Source organism: Planococcus citri, chromosome 4 (genome assembly GCF_950023065.1).
Source record: "Planococcus citri chromosome 4, ihPlaCitr1.1, whole genome shotgun sequence".
NCBI classification, from domain to species: Eukaryota; Metazoa; Arthropoda; class Insecta; order Hemiptera; family Pseudococcidae; genus Planococcus; species Planococcus citri.
The window spans coordinates 51,614,649-51,631,302 of NC_088680.1; the positions used below are offsets into that span (position 1 = coordinate 51,614,649).

General features: G+C 32.8%; 1 protein-coding gene across 2 annotated transcripts in view; it reads left to right on the plus strand.

Annotated features, from left to right (window-relative positions):
• The window catches only part of LOC135844420 (tetratricopeptide repeat protein 21B-like), a 217,528-nt gene that overhangs the window by 191,876 nt on the left and 8,998 nt on the right, over positions 1–16,654 (plus strand). For both annotated transcript variants that reach the window (XM_065362622.1, XM_065362623.1), the window contains 13 exons: positions 23–232; positions 314–479; positions 555–802; positions 869–1,009; positions 1,093–1,228; positions 1,297–1,412; positions 1,489–1,734; positions 1,809–2,097; positions 2,209–2,363; positions 2,446–2,585; positions 2,662–2,936; positions 3,555–9,131; positions 9,239–9,331. In XM_065362622.1, the coding sequence (XP_065218694.1) occupies positions 23–232; positions 314–479; positions 555–802; positions 869–1,009; positions 1,093–1,228; positions 1,297–1,412; positions 1,489–1,734; positions 1,809–2,097; positions 2,209–2,363; positions 2,446–2,585; positions 2,662–2,936; positions 3,555–3,763 (2,331 nt within the window). In that variant the 3' untranslated portion in view covers positions 3,764–9,131; positions 9,239–9,331. The remainder of the gene's footprint in view (positions 1–22; positions 233–313; positions 480–554; positions 803–868; positions 1,010–1,092; positions 1,229–1,296; positions 1,413–1,488; positions 1,735–1,808; positions 2,098–2,208; positions 2,364–2,445; positions 2,586–2,661; positions 2,937–3,554; positions 9,132–9,238; positions 9,332–16,654) is intronic.

The window sequence follows — 16,654 nt, forward strand, 5'->3', positions numbered from 1 at the left end:
CTAATTGGATGATTTTTAATAGGTGAAATGTAATAAATTTAAAATCGACGCATTTCGTAAATTGGTCGATTATCTTCCTGGATTAACCGAGGCTTGGATTTTATTAGCGAATGTTTATCTAGAATCCCAAGATGATCGAAACGCAGAAGAGATATTACGTCGTGTTATTCAAGAACTTAATGATCACGACGCTCGTGCCGGTCTTATGTTGGCAAAAGTGCTGATTCAGCAGGTATATATTTTTTGCCCCATTGTATTATATTCCTACGTATACGGTTAAAGGATCATTTTTCACGATACGAATTTAATTTAGAAAAAAATAAACGAAGCGGAATCTACGTTGGACAATTGTCTAAGTCGGAATTTAAATATCCGTTCGAAACCGTTGTTCCATTTTTTACAAGGCAGGATTCACAAATTACGTAATCATTTCGAAGAATGTATCGAATCGTTGGAAGAGGCTTTAAAATGCGTATCAGGTATGATTTTATCTCATTCGTAAGAAGTTGAAAAATCAAAACCTCCTGAGTATTAATTTTTGATTGATTTTACAGAAAAAGAAGGTTTGCAAATGCTCGACTTGGCAGCTTTATACCTAGATTTAAGCTCGAGTTATCAAATCATCAGACAATTTGATAAAGCTACTGATTCGATTCAAAAAGCAACGCAACTTTTACAAGGCACCGCTCAAGAGGATCAAATTGTAATGGCTAGAGTTGATTTGGAATTATGGAAGAATGATGTGAATAAAGCGTTATCTTTGCTTTCGGCTATTCCTTCCGAAAGTCCTATTTATTTAGAGGTGAGAATATTATAATGAATTATTAAAAATAATATTTAGAACAATTAATTTATCTACGTGTTTCAGGCTCGAAATAAAATCGCCGATATCCATTTGAAACATAATAAAGATGCAAGAAAATTTATAGAATGTTTCAAAGAACTGGCCGAACGATATCCTACTCAAGAAAACTTGATCAAATTAGCCGATGCTTATTTCTCGATCAGGGTAAGTTTTTCAATGATCTTTGAAATACTTATGTAAGAATTGTTTCATTAATTTTTTATTTTTTCATGTATATCTTGGTTCAGAAAATTAACGACGCTGTAGATATTTACGAGAAAGCTATCAAAAGAAAACCATCGCCTCAGTTATCTAAAAAATTAGCCGAACTTTATTCCAAATGTCACCAATACGATAAAGCTATGAGATGCTACAGAGAAGCAGGTATGAAATCAATTGTTCAAACGTTGAAAAACATTTCCTTATTTTTATTTATCGAATTGTTTTTACAGGAGCCGAAGGTGGTCTCGATTTAGCTCAATTGTTATTCTCGCTGGAACAATGGGAAATGGCTGAAATCACTCTGAATCACGTGCCACTTCAAGAGAAAGCCATTTTACTAGCGAAGGTATCTCCGAGCCGAATCAAAATCTTTGTAAAACTCATCGATGTCTAATTCTTAATTCATTATCTATTTATTTCAGGTAAAAGAAAAGCTAGGAGATATTCCAGCAGCCATATCTATTTTAAACGAAGCTTATAAAAAAATTCATACCGCTAATGCGACTTTGGCGATGCAAATTTGTTGTCAAATGGCCGAGTACGAAGCCAGCCTACATAATTTTGAGTCCGCAATTAGGCATTATAAATTGGCTTCGTCTCATTGCAACGATAATTCGAGTGCAGAAAATATGACGATACAGATCGCCCTATCGAAGTTATACTTACAAGTAAATCATTTCAACGTTTCTTACTCTTAAGCGTTGGAGAATTTGTGAATATTAATTCTCGATGATTTTAATAGGTTAACGATTGGGGCTCGTGCCAAAATATCTGTTCATCGTTACTATCAAAAGATGAAAACAACGAACTAGCTTTACTAATGTCAGCCGATTTATCATTCCGAAAATGCGATTTTTTCACCGCCAGTAACCTGTTCCATAAATTACTAACCCAGAAACCGAATTACTGGTTAGCGTTGGCTCGAATGATCGAAGTGAAGAGAAGAATGGCTAGTTTGAAAGAAGTACTAACGTATTTAGAAAAGGCCGCCGAATTAGACCGTAGTGATCCCGGATTGACCTATTGTACAGGTAAATTCATCCTCGTCCTTCATTATTGCGACGTATTTCTCTACTACGGTGAGAAATGAAGGTTGATTTTAACGAAAAACACGTATACTGATAGCCGTTGTCACATTTCAGGACTTTATAACTGGTACAATGGCGATTTATCGGAAGCTTTGAAATTTTTCACTTGCGTAAAACACGACCCAGAATGGGGTCAGCAAGCTTTACACAACATGGTTGAAATCTATTTGGCGTCTAACGATTACGAAACAGCTGAAACGTTATTACAAGTAAAGAGAAAGAATCATTTGCGAAAATTGATCGCTCCTCCGTCGTACTTTTAATATAACGAAAAGCCATTTATTTTCGCAGGAAATCCATCCAAATTCGCCGGAAGAAGAAACGAATCGCTCTTTATTAGTAAATTTCGTATTTTTAGCATCGCGTGATAAACCTTTAATCGACAAAGCAATGAATGATTTGACATTACTGGCATCTCGTGACGTGCTTAGGTAAACATTCTACCTCCATCGACCTTTACTTTGCCTTCGTTGCAACGTAATATGATTCTTTTTTTTTTCACCGTAGAGTTGGAGCCTCTCTAGGTCTCGCTATGGGATATATGTTACAAAAACAACCTCAGAGAGCCAGAAATGTGTTGAAAATTATCGCCAAAACTGCCTGGCAGTTTGAAGAAGCGGAGTATTTGGAGAGATGTTGGTTAATGTTGGGCGACCATTACGTACAATCGGGTAAATTCGAGTTAGCGTACGAATTGGTGAAGAAAATTTTGACTTATAATCAAGGATGCTCGAAAGCTCACGAGTTACTCGGCGTAATCGCTGAAAAAGATCAGAAATATGGTAAGAATTGCTCCGAAATATCAACTGTTTTACTCATTCGTGAGGAAGTTTGCAAAAATGTCAATTTTCATGCTTTGAATTGAAAATGGGTTTAATTCTGTTTGAAAAAACAACGTGCAAAATTCAATGTTGATTAAAGAAAATCGAACAATCTCATTTTCCCTTCTGCCTGCTTTGATTCAACTTTAGGTGTTAATAGAATTGCAGATTCGGTTCGCCGTAAATAATTATTTACGGCGAACCGAGTATGCAATTCTTTCGACACCTATTTGCAATGCATTTTCTTGTAAATTTGCCGAACTATGAAGACTCATATCTCAACACTGGCTGAACTTGCTGCAAAATTGTTTAGAGTGGAGAGGTTAAAAAAATAGAAAAAAGATCAACTTCGATAATGAACTTTAAAATTTTCAAATCCGAACTTTCAAGGTTAAAAGCTAAACTATTTGCACACATCGTTCGCCACTCGACTAAAAAATTGCCTGAAATTAAGTACCTACCTAACTCCAAAGAACTCGAAACGAAACACTACCTATTTAGAAAACTTAAAACTATAAATTTTCAAACTATGTGGTGTTGACGGAAATGTTTTTTTTTTTTTGTTATTTTTATTATCAGGTGACGCTGCATCTCATTACGTAAAAGCTTGGAAACTCTCTAGTCAAAGCGATCCAGTATTAGGATATCGATTGGGAACATATTTCATAAAAGTTAAAAAATACGCCGAAGCTATAGCCACGTGCCAAACTGTATTCAAGACGACACCAAACCACAGCAAATTAAGAAAAGAGATTTACGAAAAGGCTGTATCATTATTACGTACTTGAAGATGTACCTATTTTTGCTAAGTTTTTGTAAGATTGTGATTTCATCTGTGATACCTACTCGTGGATGTAAGTACTTAATCTTAGTTTTAAAACGAATGGGCGAATGAAATTCTAGCCAATGAATGGAAATAATTGGAGAAAGTATTTGCGAAAGGGCGGTGGATTTTTTGTGGGTCCCTTGAATAACTGAAAAGAGCTTCGTAGATTCGAGAAGAGAGAAAAAAACAACATACTCACATTTTGTCCCTGCCAAAGTAAAGATGGTGGCGTAGGAAGAATTTTTCCAAGAGATGGGCAAAGCAGGATGTTCGGGAATGAGGAAGTCGATAATTGAGATAATTTTCCAAAACCCCTTCGTATTTGCGGTTATTTAATGAAAATAAGATGAAATTACCGTTTGAGGGTAAAAATGTTTAAAAATTGAAAGCGAAAAAATGTTTAAAAATGTATTCATACTTAAAAGGAAAAAAACTTGTGTTTGAATGTTTGAATGGAATTTTCATAGGTTTGAGGAAGGTAGTAGTTATTTTCGCACACTCCTCAGCTTCGTCACTGAAATACAGTTTCTGAGACACATCTTTATGATAATATTTTATTCATAATATAATCGATTAAATATTTGTTTTAAAAACGTATTTTAGAATGGATTCTGAAATATTTTACCAAGTACACCATAAAACTATTTAAAACAAATTAATCTTTTTTTTTAAAGGAAAAAATGGACTATAACCCAAATTTTTTTAGATAAAGTGAAACATTTGTCAAGCAATGACTGACAAAAATTGAAATTTAAGAAATTTTGAAGATAGAAAAATATTTTTTGAATGAGTCTTTAGGAGCTAAATGATAATTTGAAGGGGATGGTTCAACAATTCTGAAAATATTTTCTAAGTAGGTGCATAAGTACCCTTGTGGATATTTTTTTCTAAAAAATTTCCTGTAATTCAATTTTTTATAGAAGGGTAAAAATGTTGAAAATTCCTTAAAAAGATTGTAAGGAGCGATGGCCGGTTATAAAAAAAAAATATTTTCAGAAATCTGCCTCCGAACAAGTATGGGTAGTGTCATAATTTCGAAAAAAATATATTTAATTAAACAACTTTTGAGAGATGTGGTTTGGGACGCAGGAAATTGAAATTTTGGTGGAATTGTGGGTATTTTGATATTTTTTTATGTCTTCTGATGTACGTTGCTGTAAAATTTGATCATTTCAGAAATATTGACACCTTATACAAAATTTTCCTCAGTCTCCCAAGTATTGTAAACATCCCTCCTCCTTTCATACGTAGATATAGCATAGCTGCTCTCAAAATCGGAAAAACTGAAAAAGGGAGGAGGAAACGCAATATGTAAATAATAACGTTTGATTTCTGATTCTAAAGTTCCTTAAATGACCGCTTTGAAAAGTTTGAGCGCCGAAAGTGTGATTAGAGGGGTATAATGTGAAAAATTAGTTGATATTTTGTATTTAAAGCTCCCAAAAACATAATAAACCATGCCTCATACGATTTCATTAATTTTCAGGAAACTGGGGAGGGGATGAGGGATCAATTGGAAAGTTGGAAGGGCCGAATCAAACAAATAAGTCGATATTCGTATTCAGCGCCTTCAAAAGCCTTGTAAAACACATGTCACACGATTTTTTCAATTTTTCAAAAATTTGGATGGGGTGTCAATGAGAGGGAGGGCGTTAGGGTGGTCGAATGGAAAAACTAAGTCGATATTCGTATTCAGCGGGTTAGAAAATATTTAAAACGATATGTCACACGATATATGACATTTTTTGAACGTTTTGGCCAAAATGGCGAGGGAGATGCAGAGCCCCAAAATTTTGATTTTGGTCAATGTGTGAGAAAATGTCATATATCGTGTGACATATCGTTTCAAATGTTTAAGAAAGCGCTGAGAACGAATATCGACTCAGTTTTCCGATTTGATCCCACCTACGCCCCCCACCCCGCCCTCTTTCAATCAATTTTTCCAAAAATTGAAAAAATCGTGTGACATTTATTCAGAAGAATTATTCTTACAATAATATAAGAATGGAAAATTTTTTCCCGACTTTAGGAGGCTTCATATACGAGGATCAAAAATATTTGACATCTGGAAAATTTTCATCGCTCTACGTATGTCTTGTTGAGATCATTTAATCGTTATTTCTTGCTATGTTCCATCAACCCCCCCCCTCCCTCCCTCCAAAAAAAACCTTAACCACAACAAAAAAACGCGTTTTTTGTCCATTTTCAATTTTTTTGAGCATGATTCATCTACTGATCCCCTCCATTTTTTTTACGAATTTTTGACATTTTCAACCCTTTCTAAAAAAAAAACCTAAAACATATAGGTAGCCTACAAATGTTTTTTGAAAAAAATTGACAGATGTAATTTTACCTAAAAACTATTTTCTGTAAAATTTTTCAAAATCTGTAAATCATAATTATCCTTCAAAAATGTAGCATATTGAGTTCAAAGCAAATATGGTCATTTTCAGGGGTTTTTTGTGGGGGACGCGGGGGGACACAGTCCCTTCTTCCCCTGAAAGGAAAGTTCAAAAAAAAATTGCCATAAAAACTAAAAAAAATGAAAGAATTTGAAAAAAATAAACAAAATAAATAAATGGTAACTTTTTCAAAAATTTAAAGTCAAAATTATTCAAATGAAGAGTGATATTCCAAAACTCGCTTTGTCCATTTTCACAACTTTTCAGGAGAGAGGAAAAACAGTTTCCCTTTAAACGGGTAAATTGGATTTTTAGGCGAGTTTAGTTCTTTATTTGGGTGGATTTATGATGTAGGAGTGTAGGTATACACTTCATCCACTAAATACTGCTGAAAAAAATTTCAATAAAAATGGACAAAGCGCGTTTTGGAACATTATTTTTTTAAAAATTTTTAGTGAATTGGCTATTTAGGTGACTTTAACACCTCATTTTGGTAAGTTGATGATGTAGGAATGTGAGTTAATTACGTCATCTACCAGGTACCGCTGAAAACCCAACTTTGACGAAAATGGACAAAGCGAGTTTTGGAATATCACTCTTCAAATACAAAATCTATCAAGGATTGTCACATTGAAATTTTTGAATTATGGAACATTTTTATTTGAAGAACAAAAAAAAGTGATCAATTTTTTTTATTTTTGAAAACGGTTTTTTAAACAATAAAAAAATAATTTACTTATGTAGGTACTTCGATTTTTTTCTCAAAACACAGCGGTGGGGTGTGCATGAAAATTAGGGACTCGCAACTTCAATTCAGCTTATTTCAGCGCCTTTCCAAGGAAGGAAATACAAAAAAAAAGGTCTGGCCGGCCATATTACTCTTGTTGGAGTGAAGGGAGGGGAGGAGAAGTCAACTCGAAAAAATTTGAGATGATTTCACACCAAGAATAATTTTTTGGTAGATATATTTTGTCCAATATGGCGATCGTGCCGACTTTACGATCTTACCCTCGAAGGCCTGCAGTTTTTGAATTTTTCTTGGACTTATTTTTCAGACGTCATTGATTTCACGCTCGCATATTTTTTCAACTAATCTAGGTAGAAAAATGAACCTTACAATATTGGAAAGACTAAAATTACTCGTATATTTCTTCAATTCCAATTTTTTTTTGAAAAAATTTTACAAGTAGGTACCTACGCCTACCTGGTGACTATTTTGTGTAAAAATTTCAAAATTTTTGGACCATTTTATTCATAGGTGTAAAATATTGACTTTTGAACTCATTTATGGCCATATTACTGTGGTTGGAGGGAAAGCAGGTGACATAAAATTTTGAGATGGTTTTGCATCAAAAGTAATCGTTTGGGAATACCTATCAATAAAAATCAACGTAAGGAGGAAAAATTTTGAAAATTTTCATGAAAAATGGTAAATATCTGTCAATTTTTGAATTCGTTTTTTAAGATTTTGTTTTGTATGGATCTCCCCGATCAACTATCTCGATGATCATTCACGTGGAAAATTCTAAGTACGATAATCTAGGTACATAATTATTTAGAACTGTAAAATACAACTTTTGGAATGACCGGCAAATGGATAGAAAAATGTAATTTTTCATATAAGAATTTAATTCGGCCTTTTAATTCAAAAGGTAGGCAACCACACCTACTTTAGCTCAGCATGAGTTGCCTACTTACCAGATGGAAGGAGTAGGTCACCTACGAAACACCCTGTATTTATCAAAAATTTTCAGTCCTTGGCACCCCTCCCAACACTACCTAGTTTAAGTTAGTCTTTTCAATCGTACAAATACCCAACAGTATATAGAGCATCTAACTTGAAAAATGAATTTCCCATTCCCATAGGATCGTATTAGTCTTACATGTATAGCTTTAGGCTGGAATCCGAACCCTGTACTATAATGAAGTACACGTCATCACGACGACGACGACGATACAAGGTGGATTAAATTTAACCCTTACAGAAGGGGGTACGTGAGGAGACCGTGACAATATTTAAAACCAAACAGCCAAGAACTACGTGTATCCTGCCACATACAAAGTATACGTTACATGTATACGACGACAAGACAGGATAAGTGTATCAAACGAAACGTTGCTGTAGGTTGGGTAGATGAGGTAGGTACCACAGAATTGACGATGAACTCGTCGATTCGATGTACCTATGGTAGCGTAGAGCACTTCAAGGGGCTGGAGAAGGAGACGTCGTCGGCGTAAAATGATTAATAAAATTTGTACATGATACGAATAAGCCGAAGCGTTGATGCCTTAGGGCGGTGGCGAACTCTACAATGGTAGTGTTTTTGCGTAGATGTACGTAAACATACTCGTAGTGTAATACGACGCCGAGCTGGGACGCAATCTACGCCGAGTAGAGTCGACGGTGCGCGTATATAAAGTTAATCGAACTCGAAATATATCCAAGAAGAGAGTAAGGCAAATACAATACCAAGCTATATGAGAGAGAATACCTCTACACGAGACCTAGCGATGGTGAAAATTGTTTTCATCTTGAGCGAGTTTGCTATAGCTGTGTCATCGTATAGTATATGGAAACGGGTACCAGTGTACGAGGATACTAAAAAGCTGCATCATACGGCGCAAGACTGAAACGCAACTTTTACTACAGATTCGTTTTTCTCTCACCGATCATTGTTTATTCGAACATCGGTGGTCGTGGTGAAATACAACGTATTTCGATTATAGTTTTCCTTTTGAGTTTTGTTCCATCTTCATTTATACCTAGATATCTATAGTTCGAATCCGAATGTGATTAATTTGGTCGTCGTTGATTTTCTTCTTTCGCTTTTACACCGTCGAACACATTTGTCAACATTTATTGTTGGCTGTCTTCCTCTTCCCCTGGGGTTAGACCTCCGTATGTCTTACCTGGGGGACATAAAAAGGGTGAGTTTTCGATCATCTAACACGCGGAGCAAATTGTAATAGTGTTGAGAAGTCTTCGAAGATATAACGATAAGTGATTCTATACGCCTTGTTTGCTTGTTTTGCAGGCGGATGCCCTCCAATGGCACCTATGTCCGTCCACGATCACGATAAATACAAAAATGACAGATTGAGGAAGAAATTAGGCCAGCAGCATAGAAGTAAGTTTTCTTCATTTGGTGTATTTGTATTTAGATATGTATGTTTTGATTAAATTTTGGTGAATTTTTAAAAAAAAATACATCGCATTACGCCTCGCGGACTAAAGTATGTGAAAGTTCGTTGAATTGAGAGTATTGAAATTGAATGAATTTTTCGTTCATCTTGAAATCTTTTTATGTTCGAGCAATATTCGGAAAAACATATGTTTACTGGGCTATGATGTGCTTCAGTTTTGTGAATTTATTTAGAGGAATGTACGTAGTTCAGATGTGAAGCTTTTCATACTTTGAATAAAGAGGGAGTGCTCACTGAACAATGCTGAGTCTTTGTAAGATTATCTGTGCGTTAAGGAGGAAAATGGGTCTCCAGGGTATGCTCAGTAGAAAAAGTATTTTTTTTTTAAATTTTTCCCACTCTTTGGTGTATCTAGATGAGAGGTCCGATGGATGGAATTTGAAATTTTTAATCATATTTTGTGGGTTATGAGTTCCGTGTGTAGACAAATGTCTGGTTTTAAAAAAATGATTTCTAAACTAAGCTAATTAATTTTTAATTTGCATTGAATTTGATGCAAATTGAAGAAAAATGTGCAGAATTATTATTTTTTTTTGCATTGAAATTCTAAAAAATTGTATTGAATTTTTGTTTGTTCGTGGCTCTTGTGTCATAACTAGAGCTGGGATTTTTATGCAGATATTTATGATGAAAATGTTCAATATTTTACGCAATTTTCTAACCCAAAATATGCAAAAATTTCAGTTTGAGTGACGTATCCCTGAAAAGAATTTTTAAAGCTGAAAAACTGCTAATTCAGAACAAGATGAACGCAGGGATTAAAAAATACCTACATCTCTTTTTAAAAAATTGGCAAAACAAATCATTTTATAATAATAAATTCATCATAAAATTCATAAAATCGAAAAACAAAAGAAAAACTAGGAAATTCAACAAACTAAAGAAATTAGCAACTATTCAACTAAAGGAATTGTGTGCAATTATTAAATGCATTCTGAGATTTTCTACCAAAAAACTCTGCCTCTTGTCACTATCGTATTCGGTATTTTAGCAGTGTTGTGATGTTTTGAACAAAAAAAGTCTTGAAAATGTTAATTTTTGCAAAATTTTTATGAATATGTATGCAAAAAAATGTCCAGAAAATGCTCAAATATGCAGAAATAAGTATGCAGTGGACATCTTATCAAATTTGCACTTCTTGTAGTCCATAAATGAAAATAAATATACAAAGCATAAAAATTCCAGCTCTAGTCATGACTCTTCATTTTTCTACATACCTATTTAAAAAAAAAAAAAAAAAAGTTAACAAAGATTTTGATGGTGTTTGATGAATTGAAAACTTTTGTGAGCAATTTGTAGTTCGGACGAAAGTTCACTTCAAAATCCAACTTCTATAATTGCATCAAATTGCAGGATGAATTCTTAAAAATCCAGAAAAATGTACCTAAGTAAGGTCTTAAAATTTGATACAAAATTTGAAAGCGATTGATATTTTTTGAGGGATTTTTTACTGAACCTGATAAGATGAATATTTTACTTAATCTATTTGTGTAAAAATTTGCTATTAACAAGGGATGAACCCCTTGAACTGATACTTCGATTTCAACAAAACCAAACGATGAAAAACATGTTCTAAAACCTAGTAATTTAAATTTTTAGCGTTGAAGTCGATTTTGGAATAATTTCTTTGTACATTTTTGAAAATTCAAACTTAAAAAAAAACACCAAACACTTAACATATTATTATGGCGATCTTTTTTGAAGAAAACTAACCAATACGAATACCTACTTAGTCGTTTTCTTTCGAATTCCTTCATCTCAAGAAATTCTTTTCGAGTCATTCCAAAGCCTTCAGCAAGATTCAAATTATTTTTTTTTGGAAAAAATCACAAGTTATTGATTTATTTAGATATCATATTATTATGTTGAATCAGTGAAATCATTCGACTCAGAAACGATCATTTTTGTGTCATTTTTGAATTTCCTGTGCGCATTTCATTTTCTTTAGGATTTTTAAATTGCTTTGGAAGGTCCAAAAATGAACCATAGCTCCTGTAACATATTACTTGGTCTAATATTTGGTACTTTTTCTACCGTTTTATGATTTTTCTACAATGAATTCAGTAGAAATTTTAATCAAGATGAGTTGAAAATCACTCGGAAAAAATTTTAGCTCCGAAGGTACCTCTGGAGGAGAGATATGAGTCCTGAAAGAGGGAATGTTTTTGAAAAAATTGTGGTTTTTTTTGCTCCAGAACTTACCCAACCTGATTTTGGGAAAATAGCCCACTTACAAAAAATAGTACATAGGTATTAGAAATTTTGCGCCAACCTTAGACCATCGTTATCAAAATCCAAGACTGCTTTGAGAGTTCTGCTGAGCTTTTGAAAATTTGCAAATCGCTTATTTTTGAATAAATTCGTGTTTTGAAAATTTTTTCGTCTCAAATATTTCGCATTAATTAAGACAAAACATGAAAAGATATAATTTCTGAGACTCAGGAAATGTTTTGATATACATTGGCGTCGATTTTTCGGTCACTATTGTAAATTTCAGAAAAATTAAGAAAAATATACCTACCTACAAAAAATTTATCACTTTTTTTTTGGTTTTTTGAAAATGACAATAATGATTAAAAAATTGATGTCAAAATATTTCCCAAGTTTCAGAAATGATATGTTTCCATGTTTTGACTAAATTAATGCGAAATATTTGATACTAAAAAATTTTCAAAACACGAATTTATCCAAAAATAAGCGATTTGTAAATTTTTAAATGCTCAATAGACCCTAAAAGTAGTCTTGGATTTTGATGACAATGGCCTTGGTCGACGCAGAATTTCAAGTAGCCCTACTATCTTTAGGAACTGGGCCATTTCCCCCAAAACAAGCTGTGTTAGCGAAAAAATGAGGAGTGAGGGTGGGGTCAAAACCATTAAATAGTGCATTTTTCGTCTACTTTTCCATCATGGAAGGAGAGGGCAACAATGTTGAATATAGTACCTATCTACTTTTCTGATGAAAATGGCTCTAATCCTAAGACTGAAAGCTTTTCTTGAATTTTCAAAAATTCAAAAAAAAGGTGTTTGTTTTTTGGCTCCTAAAATTTTGATTTCCAGAGTAAGTACCTATTTAGTAGTTTGGTTTCATTAAAAAATTTGAAGGTTCTGAGAGGTTTTAACTTTTCCAAAATTGTCAAAAAATTGCACAAACTGGGGACAAGATTGTATCGTTCAATTTTTTTTTTTTAAAATAGACCCTGACATAGGTACGTAAGTATATGTATTTTGTGCTCGAATTTTGGCAACGTCCTATTCCCTTCGTAATTTTGATCAAATTATGGGAAAAATGGAAATCATGTGGCTATCGTTTGTTAAATTTTCGATGGCGCCAATTTTGAATTTCGATCTACTTTTTTGATACAAATTCCATGAGCCCAAGATACAAATGCTTACATTTTATAAAAATTGAGAAATTTAAGTGATTTGTGGTTTGTGAGGTTTTCATGTACGCTAATTTCGAATTTCCATCTACAAATCTCCTGAGTCGTACACTAGACCTCCAAATTTTTAAAAAACTTTTAATTTTTGAAGTTTTCATAATTTCTGATTTCAAATTTTCTATTTTGGTACACCCTCCCTGGGTCTCGCAATAGCCCTAAATTGAAAAAAAATCGTTTGAGGAATTCTTTGGAATGATTTCTGGAAGAAGCCTTCATACACTCTGAAATAAGCATTCAATATGACAATTCTATCTAAACTTTCATTACACTTGAAAAAATACTGTGAACTTTTTAAAAAGTTTCAGCAGTGGTCAATTTTTCATACCATCGAGAAAACTTTTTCTCATATTTTTACCAAAAAATGAGGACCCATTGGATACTTTTCAAAAGAACTTTTAGCTCTGCCCAAATTTAAAATTGAAACTCCTCTCTACAGAGTTTTGAATTTCCCAAAATTGCATTAACTAATAAAAAAAATTGAATTGGAGATTGTATCCAAGAAAACTTCATTTCTCATCACATTTCAATTGAAATTGTATTCAGGGGGCCACGTTTTGAAAAATTTGAAGAAAAAAAAAAGAAAATAATATTTTTAAGGGTCCAGATGTTTCATTTTTTAACAATTTCCAAAGTTATGTGGATACCTTATTGCACGTTTCGAGATTTTAGACAATTTTTTCGAGAAAATTTGCACTCTATAAAGTTAACCAACTTTTCTCATATCAAAAACTGTCCTCAAAACGCATTGATCACTTATCCAATTGTGTATAATTCGAGATTTTAGGGAATTTTTTTGAAAAAATGACGGGTCAAAAAATAGGTACACTTTTGTCACTCGTGTCAAAATGGGTTCTCAAAACACATTGGTAAATTGAGATATGACCCAAAAAAAGATTCCTGATAGAAATGCTGCTTTCTAATTGCACATTTTGAGATTTTAAGACATGTTTTGAAGGGGATATTAGGGCACTAAATATACCATTATCCCACTTATGCTAAAATTTGAACCTCTATCAAAAATGTGTTCATCTGCAATAAGTAACTGGCCATTCAGTTTTTTCTCAACTTTGGGTCTACAATTCGGAAAAATGTAAAACTCATAGGTAGAAGGCTTAATTTTTTATATAGGCCCTTCAATGTGACTCTTCGTTGGAAAAGTACAAACAACAGAATTCGAACTTGAAATTATGTACTACATCATTGATGTAAACAATTTTTATTTTACTCGTTATTTTTCCTCGGATAAATATGGCGATCAATTTGAGCGTAGGTGGTTAAAAACTATAGTGAAGCTGTTTCCTTATCCCTATAGAAAACTTAGTTAAAAGAAGGAGTAAAAAATCCCTTACAATTTTACTCGAGGTACATCTACTCGTACATAGTAGGTAAGGAAAGTTCCATTGTACCAGTACCAGTATACCAAGTATACCAACGCCCTCGTAGCAGCCTATATATTTGAGCAGCTCGATGCTCGAAAGGAACAACATGCAACATTGACCTAATTGAATGAGAAATTACTCCAATAAGATGAAAAATAGAGCTTCATTAAAAGTGAAAAGTTTCATAAATGGCGTTTTCATACCACTTTCAAAAATTTATGACCTATAACCGCGTATAGTCTGGCCGTATAATAATTGAATATAGTTGGCGTCAAAATATTTTACAACTTGACCGTATTTTTTTATTTTTTCCATTTTTCCATATTATTCGCCCGTATTATTTCGTTCAAGATGTCGTGGAGCTTTTTTTCTCGAGAACATAAATTGCGAAATGTTGAAATTATGTTTGTTCGTTTCAAAGTTCAAAAAATTAAATTTGCGAAATCGTATAAGTGAGTACTACTTAGTATGAAAATTGTAAATTTTTTTTAAAAAAAGAAAGGGTTTTTTCAGTACCTAGTTTGTGTGATTAATGTTTTTGAAAAGAATTGCTAGTTCCATGAGACGAAGATTCTCACGCATATTTTTCCAAGTTTAATGAATACGTTATAAGTAGGTACGGTGGAAGTGGAAGTAGAAGTGGAGTTAGAAGTTTCAAAAATCAGATTCCTTTTTCGAAAAAATAATAACAATTACCTAAAGCCATCCAACTTTTTACTTACTCGTTTTAATCTATAAAATTAGGTACCTACGTTTTTTTCTCGTGTTATTTACCTTTTTTTCCATTAAACGAGCATTGTGTGTTTTTCACTTCGTATCTCTCAAAGCTTAATCATCAAATGCACTTAAATTTTCACACTAATCATTTTTCGTACACGCCAGCCTATTTTTAGAAAAGCGAGAAAATAGGTACTAACTCGTAGGATAGGTATTAGGTATATTATATATTTTTTAGAAGCGTTTCGTTCATTAGCGTTCTAATAATTAAAAATTGTTTACTCTACAATTTTGTTCGTCATTTTTTTTCACACAACCTGTGGATATTAACATAAAAATTTCCCCTCATAAAATGAAATTTTTTCATCACAATGAATCGATGAATCGGTGTCTAAAAGGAAGAAATCCCAACTGATGAAAATTTTTGAAGTAGACCAAAAAAAATACCCAAAAAAGTTTGGCAGACCAAATTTTTGATGCAAAATTTCAATTTTTGGTTTTTGATGAATTTTTAAAAAGTTCAAATGCTTGTTTGTTTTACGTGAAAAAAATCAGAACTCGATGAAAATTGAGGTAGAAAGCTGAACTTTGGTTTATATCCTATTTTTTACTTTCCAAATCAATTAGCAGTGGTTTTGAACCGTTCTGGAGCCTCGGGCGAATTTTTGAATTTTTCAGTTTTGGAAAAATTGTCATAAAAAGGTCCCCAAAATGAAATCCAGCTTTCATAAACCTGGATTTACGTATTCTCCTGGTAATCACTAATTTACGAATAAATTCTCAAAATCCTTTTCTGATGGATTAGTCCAAAACTTTCGAAATTTTTTCAAACGTTTCAGTGCGACATTTTTTTGGTCAAAATTTCTTCATTTTTCAAAAAAATGAAACAAAATGGCCAAAAAATCTAAATTTTAAATGAAGGGAAGAATACTGAAAAATATGGGGAAAAGCATGAATCTTGATGGGAAATTGTTTCAAATGTTTTAATTTTTAGGAAAGAAGGAGGGGGGGGGGGAATTTCAGGTCAAAATTATTTTTTTTTCAAAGAGATCTAAAAAAATAAAATAAAAATAAAAATAAATAAAACGAAAAAGGTAGAAAACTCTGAAAGAAAAAAGGTCTACATTTTTTCGTTTTCAAAATGAAGTACATAGAACCAATGAATTTGAGAAGAATTTAAAAATCCGAAAAAAGGGAATAAATAATACATTTTTGTAAGTTTGGTAAAAACCATTTTTTTTGAAATTTTGAGGGAAAATTGAGATGTCTTCGTAATTTGGGCCAAAAATGTGCAGTTTTGACAAAAAGATGGGTTTTTAGCAAGTTCGTCAACAATTCCGACCATATTTTTATAATTTTGACGAAAAGAGTTTTTAAATTTTTACCCCGCTCATTTTTTTTTAAGGACAACTTTTTCAAAACTGGACGATTCCAAAAATTTGCTGAATGTTTCGCAATGGCTTGAAACCTCAACCAATCGATTCAAGAAGTCAAAAATAGTGCATAAACCAAATTTTGATCAAACAAGTTGGAAATAAGCCTTTGAATTTTCAAAAATTGGCTAAAAATTGAAAAATGAAATTCGTGAATGATCTAAAATTTGGCCCCATAATGTATGTACTTAGTAGGGTGACCCTTAAAATGCAAAAGTAAATATTTTTTCAGTCTGACCCCCTAAATTTTTTAATTATATCATAAAATTCTCGAAT